The sequence below is a fragment of the Eurosta solidaginis genome, chromosome 5, assembly GCF_040869045.1.
Source record: "Eurosta solidaginis isolate ZX-2024a chromosome 5, ASM4086904v1, whole genome shotgun sequence".
NCBI classification, from domain to species: domain Eukaryota; kingdom Metazoa; phylum Arthropoda; class Insecta; order Diptera; family Tephritidae; genus Eurosta; species Eurosta solidaginis.
In genome coordinates this window covers 179,540,568-179,547,829 of record NC_090323.1, presented here as the reverse complement: position 1 = coordinate 179,547,829, position 7,262 = coordinate 179,540,568, and the positions used below count along the sequence as shown (strand labels likewise).

At 36.9% G+C, this 7,262-nt stretch overlaps 1 protein-coding gene across 1 annotated transcript; it reads right to left on the bottom strand.

Moving 5' to 3' along the window:
- Positions 1 to 1,094: 1,094 nt before the first annotated feature.
- LOC137234051 (uncharacterized) lies at positions 1,095 to 2,103 on the bottom strand. Its single transcript, XM_067757717.1, has 2 exons — positions 1,773 to 2,103; positions 1,095 to 1,710 (listed from the first exon to the last, which is right to left on the bottom strand). Exons 1-2 carry the CDS (start codon positions 2,025 to 2,027, stop codon positions 1,450 to 1,452), a joined length of 516 nt encoding a protein of 171 aa, XP_067613818.1. The 5' UTR covers positions 2,028 to 2,103; the 3' UTR covers positions 1,095 to 1,449.
- Between the last annotated feature and the right edge of the window lie 5,159 nt (positions 2,104 to 7,262).

Genomic DNA, 7,262 nt, shown 5'->3' with positions numbered 1-7,262 from the left:
AAATTAATTCAAAACGTTGTGTAGCGCAACCCTCTCAAGGGGTTTTCAGCGCAATATATAGCATCTTCAACCCAATCGTCAACCCCACCAACCCTTGGCGAATCCTGTTTCATTATGCTGATGGATATAGAGGCTGGGAGGGCGGTATGGTCTAGAAGTTTTCATGTCGTCATACCATATCGTTCGCGATATGATCGGACTAATGACTTTATAGTGCTTGTTACATGAACGTAGCGGATCTGCATCCAGCAAGGGACCATCAATATCGGTATCACTCCTCAAGGCCTTAAGGGACTGTCCTGAACACTACAACAACAACAACATCAAGAGAAATGCGGTCTTGTTAACTGAAAGGTACAAGGTCCCACATTAGCTACGATCTAAGCTAAGAGGGGTGACCCAGCCGACGGAAACATGCACACAATGTATAACAGTCATTTAGATTATTAACTTGTCGTGTATACTCGACCTGAACAAGAGAGTGAAGTAGGCCTCTACGGAATTTTATGCATGTAAAGGATGCTGAGGTGTGCTATCTCTCTCATTCGGTATTTATAGCAATTCTATACTTTTTACAAAAAAGAACCTACCTCAAAAAATTTTAAGGGGTATGCAAGTTATCAATGCCTAGCTTTACAGAATCCCTGAAAACAACAACCCTCACGGCTGCGTTGCGTGTTATTCTGCACATTTTACCTTTAGACCTCTTTTTAACAACTACAACGAGGTTCGGGAAACGATCGAGCACGTTTTTTGGAGTGGCACAGTTATCAGATCTAGAAACAGTAAGTAGCATTCGTCTTAGAAATCATTTAGTGTTTTACAAGAGCATGAAGTAATTTTATAACAAAAGTCCTGATTTCTGATAGGGTTTATCAGTTTTGTCGTTTAACAAAATTCTGGTAACACTCTGAATTAATTCAATCTTTGTGAGGCCCATTCGCATAGGCCAGTTGAACTTAACCTAACTTAGGGATGGATTTCTATGGAGAAATTTATTATCAGATTTTTTCTTATTTTAATAGCTGTTTTCGTTGTTGTATTAGAAAAAATTTTTTTTTTTGATATACAGTATTTTAAATGAACACAAATCATTTTCGCTTAGTGTAGCAAATTATTTATTAATTTATTTGGAAAAAATCAAACAATTTAGGGCTAAGCACAGTTATCACAAGTCATAACAACCTAAGTCTTAAATCACGCCAGTTTGTCGAAAGCGCTTCAAAAATCCAAGGTAAATTTCAGATATACACAACTATCATTAAAAATCAGTTATGGAACTAGAACCATGGAACATTATTAAAATCTTAAATTGTTAGCATTTATTTAGTAGGCATAAAATGCTCATAATATGTAATTTATTTTGCGAATCATTCTATCACGACTTAGGCGATTATGACTTGTGACCACAGATATATCTAGATTTTCAACATTTTTAGCATTTCTATTTTAGTTATCTTGTTTTGGTTTCTCTTCGTTATCAACTTTTCGAAGTGCATCTAAAAATTTTGTATTAGTACCATCAACTGGCAGCTCTTGGACCGGTGGACTTTCAATTGCCATCTCCTGAACTGGCTGAATTTTATTTTCACTACTTTCAATTGACGTGTCTTGATGTGGCATCTCTTGAGCTGCCTGAATATTATTTTCATCATCTGTTGTTGAATTTAGCTCTGGTTTATCCTCCTTATCGACAGAGATATGGCCATACTAATTAATATAAATAATAAATATAAATTTATCTAAATAAATGAGCATATATCATCACTTACTTCTAACACCATTTTCACTGGCCAACCAAAAAGATATTCAACATTCGTGCCTATAGCGATTATTAAATTATATAAATCCTCCCATATTCCAGCATCAGAAGTTTCAGTATTTGTTTGTAGGACTTCAGTATTTGATGCTTCCGATGGTCCATCATCAATTGCTACTTTTTGTTCACCAACTACTTCCTCGGCTCTCACAGTAGCAACAGCAAAAGTGATAGTCAAAGCTATAAAAAATATTGTTGATAACTTCATTATTTTAGTGAATAAAATTTGTGGTAGTAAACTTTCAATAGGCCTGGATCTACTAAGCTTCTTGCACTAATTCCCTTTGAGAGCTCACGCGCTGTTTTATATAGCATGAGTAAGAAAATCCACGTTCGTGTGATTTGGTTAGTTATATACTTAGTTGTGAAATTAAACAACAAAGTGTGTATTGCTTTAATATCTGGGGCTTTTCTACAGTTGGCAAATTTTAATTTAAAACGAGAAAACAACAAACCGCAGCTGACCAAATAGAGTACATATAGCTGACTTCGAAATCACTAAAATGTTAGCTTTTAAAGAGAAATATAAATACCACGTATGTCATTGGAAGCTTTGCGAGAACAACAAAAACTACACTATGAATAAGTTTCCAAGAACTTCAAAGAACACGTCAATAATTACCTCCGCTTATTTGATAACTGCTTAATAATATTTATACAGACCTGATCTAAAATTTCGAATATTTCAAGCACGTGCACATTCTAAAAAAAAAAAAAAACTTGTGGGAAATTATTATACTCAGCGTGGTTGTACAGGTATAAATGAATCTTGATAGATATAGACTTCCATATATCAAAATCATCAGTGTCGAAAGAAAATTTGATTGAGCCATGTCCGTCCGTCCGTCTGTCCGTACGTCCGTCTGTCCGTTAACACGATAACTTGAGTAAATATTGAGATATCTTCATCAAATTTGGTACACGAGCTTATCTAGACCCAGAATAGATTGGTATTGAAAATGAGCGGAATTACATGATAACCACGCCCAATTTTTATATATATAACATTTTGGAACACACAAAAAACCTGAGTATTTAGTAAATAATACACCTAGAATGTTGAAATTTGACGTGTGGACTGATATTGAGACTCTTGATAAAAATTTGGAAACATTTTTTTAAAATAGGCGTGGCACTTGTGATAAAATCAATTTTACAAATATTATTAATCATAAATCAAAAGCCTTTAAACCTATCGTAACAAACTTCGGCAGAGAGGTTGCCTTTACTATGAGGAATGCTTTGAAGAAAAATTAACGAAATCGGTTAAGGACCACGCCCACTTTTATATAAAAGATTTTTAAAAGGGTCGTGGACGAATAAAATAAACTATAACTTTGCAAAAAAGAGCTTTATATCAATGGCATTTCATTTCCCAAGTGTATTTATAAGAATAAACAGGAAAAACTTCAAAATTTTAAAAAATGGGCGCGACACCGTCCTTTTATGACTAAGCAATTTTCTATGTTTCGGGAGCCATAACTCGAAGAAAAATTAACGGATCGTAATAAAATTTGGTACACAAATTTTCCCTATAGCAGGAAATATTTCTAGATAAAATGAGCGAGACCGATTAAAGAGCACGCCCACTTTTATATAAAACAAATTTAAAATGGTCGCAGACTACAATAATAAGCTATAACTTAGCAAAACATAGTTTTGAATCAATGCTATTTCACTTATCACGTTTTATTGTAAGAGGAAATGGGGAGACATGTTTTTTAAACGGGCGATGCCACGTGTTATGTAGAAATGTAATTTATCTGAAATGAGTTGTACAATTAAAGCTCACGCTGAGTATATAATGTTCGGTTACACCACAACTTAGATACCTTTACTTGTTTGGACAATGATTGCTGCTGTTGAACCGACCGATCTGTGAGGACTTCCAGAAGTTTGCTTAATGACCAAACTAAAACGCTTATCAAAAACCAGGACCAATGTTATAACATAACTCCGTCCTCTTGGAAAATACTAGAAGCTTTAAAAAACCCATGCCACTTGTTGCTCCTAGATCTGATAGCTAAATCACTCTTTATAGCTGGAGTTTTGGTCTGGAAAGCATGGGGCATGAGCGTAAAACGTATTTGATCATTCCCTCCTCTAACACGCACTTCATACATCTGGTATCACTGACTAGGTAGCCTGTGACACTAGAAGAGAATGTCCAGTCAGATTAAACGTCATCAATCTACAGTTATTTCTTTTAAATGATAGAAGCAACTTTGTTAGTCTAGGGCTGTAAGGCTGTGCAAATATTTGGCCTATTGGAAAGAAAATTGGTAGGTAAGAAGGCACACTGCTTTATTGGAAATGATCATACAGATAGCATTTAGTGGGCTTTTTTCCTGCTGCGTAATTTTTATTTAAAACGAGAAAGCAACAATAAAGCGCTAGCTGACCAATCAGAGTACATACAGCTGACTTCGAAATCACTAAAATGCTTCATTTTAAAGAGAAAGAGTATGTGGTATCTACATATGACAATAGGAGTTTTGCGAGAACAACAACATCTACACTATGAATAAGCTTCTAAGAATTTTAAAGAACACGTCAGTAATTAACTGCGCTTATTTGATAACTGCTTAATAATATTTATATAGACCTCGTCTAAAATTGCGTCTCAATATTTCACGAACGTACATATATTTTTGGAAACAAACAAAAAACTTGTGAGTAATTATCTTTAAATGGCGGCCACCGTGGTGTGATGGTAGCATGCTCCGCCTTCCACACCGTACGCCCTGGGTTCACACCCCGGGCAAAGCAACATCAAAATTTTAGAAATAAGGTTTTTCAATTAGAAGAAAAATTTTCTAAGCGGGGTCGCCCCTCGGCAGTGTTTGGCAAGCGCTCCGGGTGTATTTCTGCCATGAAAAGCTCTCAGTGAAAACTCATCTTCCTTGCAGATGCCGTTCGGAGTCGGCATAAAACATGTAGGTCCCGTCCGGCCAATTTGTAGGGAAAAGCAAGAGGAGCACGACGCAAATTGGAAGAGAAGCTCGGCCTTAGATCCCTTCGGAGGTTATCGCACCTTACATTTAGACCTGGGCAAGATGAAGCGAAGTGTCGAAGATTATGTGTAGGTTTTACAACCTTGGACTAACAAAGTTGCTTCTATCATTAAAAAAGAGAGGACTGTAGACTCATGACGGCTATTCTGACTGTACAGTGCCTTCCGGCGTCACATGCATTTAAGTTAGGCTTGGTCAGTGATTGCAGATATAGAAAGTGCGTTCTGTGCTCGTGCCCTGCGCTTGCCAGACTAAAACTCCAGCTATTAGTTGTGATACAGCTGTCAGATCTTGACGCAGCAAGTGGCTTAAGTTCTTGAGAGCTTCTAGTATTTGCCAAGAGAACGGAGCTATTTTATAACATAGATCCTAGTTTTTTAATAGAATTTTTCAGTTTGGTCGTTACAACAAATATCTGGTAACTCTAATGACTTATTCAGTCTATGAGAAGTACTCATGGGCCGGCTAGTTGAACCTAACCTAACCTCGCCTAACCATTTTGAGACGTTCCGGGTTCATTCATGAATGGTTTTCGGGGACTATTCAGGGTGCATTTGGGGGCCCCTTCCGGGGTGTTTTCCGTCCTGGATCCCGCGGTGGTTATTTTGGGACTTTTTCCGGACCCTTCTGGCATAATTTCCGGATGGTTTTCGGGATCCATCCGGGATCCCTTCGGGGTCATTTCGGGACTTTTTCCGGACTATGTCGGGTTAATTTAGGGACTCTAGCGGGATATTTTTTTTACTCTATTACAAAAATAAAATACATTAGAAAGAACCTGTTTTTTAAGCAGATAACTTGACGTGAATAGTTTTTTTTTTATTTTCTCCTTGCGAACGTTAGGCTAGTAATTAATATTCCTGATGTTGTGTGTTGGATAATTAATGTATATGCTTAATATGTTGAACTGTAAAACTTTTGCTAGTCGTTCAAGATTATAAACTACAGTTAGGTATATTAAAATAAATCAAACAAAAGAGTAAAAAGCCTAGCATTATTTGCACTTTAATTAAGCCCCAGGCGTACAAAACACCTTCATATAAATTTGATATTAGAACTAGACAAATAAATAAATTTCTAGCTATAAAGAGTTTAATTTATTTGCTATAGCCAAACAAGACTTAATTACCTGGTGCCGAAACACTTTGTCAAATAATTTTGCAACATAACGAAAAGTGAAAACTTCTTTAATTTAAAAACATTTGGATTATTTGTTCTCATTTTGTATGGAAGGCAATTAGGTGTTTGTACTATGAGGTAAGCAATAACAAGTTCCGTTTAACTAATAAATTTCCTATTGCATGCAAAAATAAAAGCTACAACCACAAAATTATATCACAGACACAATGGATAACGATGACTCCTCCTCTACTTCACCTTCCATTTATCTCCCTTCCATTTCCACTTCTAATTCAATTCCAATTCCTACTCTCACATCCACTCCTACTCATGCTTGCATACCTAATCCCACTAACACTCCCACTTACATTCCTAATCCTTTTCCTACTTTCACTCCTAGACCCACTAATCCCTCTTCTATTTCAATTCCTCATGTATGTTATCTCTATTGCAAACATTAAATACCTGCTTCATCTGATTAACTGATTTCAATACATTTGTTTTTTAAATCGCTTTCATGTTTAGGGTTTATATAGGTATTTGAGATATAAATAGAAGAGAATTCTTCTTCCCAACGGCTTACGCAGATGACTTTGCAATTGTCATAAGTGGAAAGTGCCTTCCAACGATTAGTTCTTTGATGGATCGGGCGCTTCGGGATATTCGTACCTGTGAATCTAATGTCGGGTGGAAAGTCAATGCGGAGAAGACGGATATGGTCTTGTTTACAAATAGGTATAAGGTCCTAATTTGGACTAGGCCTAAGTAAGGAGGGGTGACCTTACAGGAGAAACTTTGCACAAAATATCTAGGAATCATCTTAGACAGTAAGCTGTGATGGCTGCTCAACAAGGAGGAGAGGGTTAGGAAGGCCTCAACGGCACTCTATGCATGTAAAAGAATGCTGGGGTCTTTCTCATTGGGTTTTTACAGCGATTGTAAACCCTATTCTATACTATGGAGTTCTTGTTTGGTGGAAAGCCACACAAAAAACAACATACCTCAAAAAATTGGAGGGGATATGCAGATTATCGATGCTTAGCATTACGGGAGTCCTGAAAGCAACCCACGGCGGCTGCACTGTATGCCATTCTGCACATTTCACCTGTAGACCTGGTAACAAAGAACATAGCATTAACAACGGCAACCAGGCTCGGTGCCTCGGGGCATCTTGAGCGCCGACCATATCGCTTCCCCTTTTCAATAATGACGCAATTGTAAAATATTAAGTCTTGGTGAAGCAACTTTCAATATTTGCATCAACTAGAGGAATGTGCGAATGCAATAACGACGCAAGTGGTCTAGCGCGG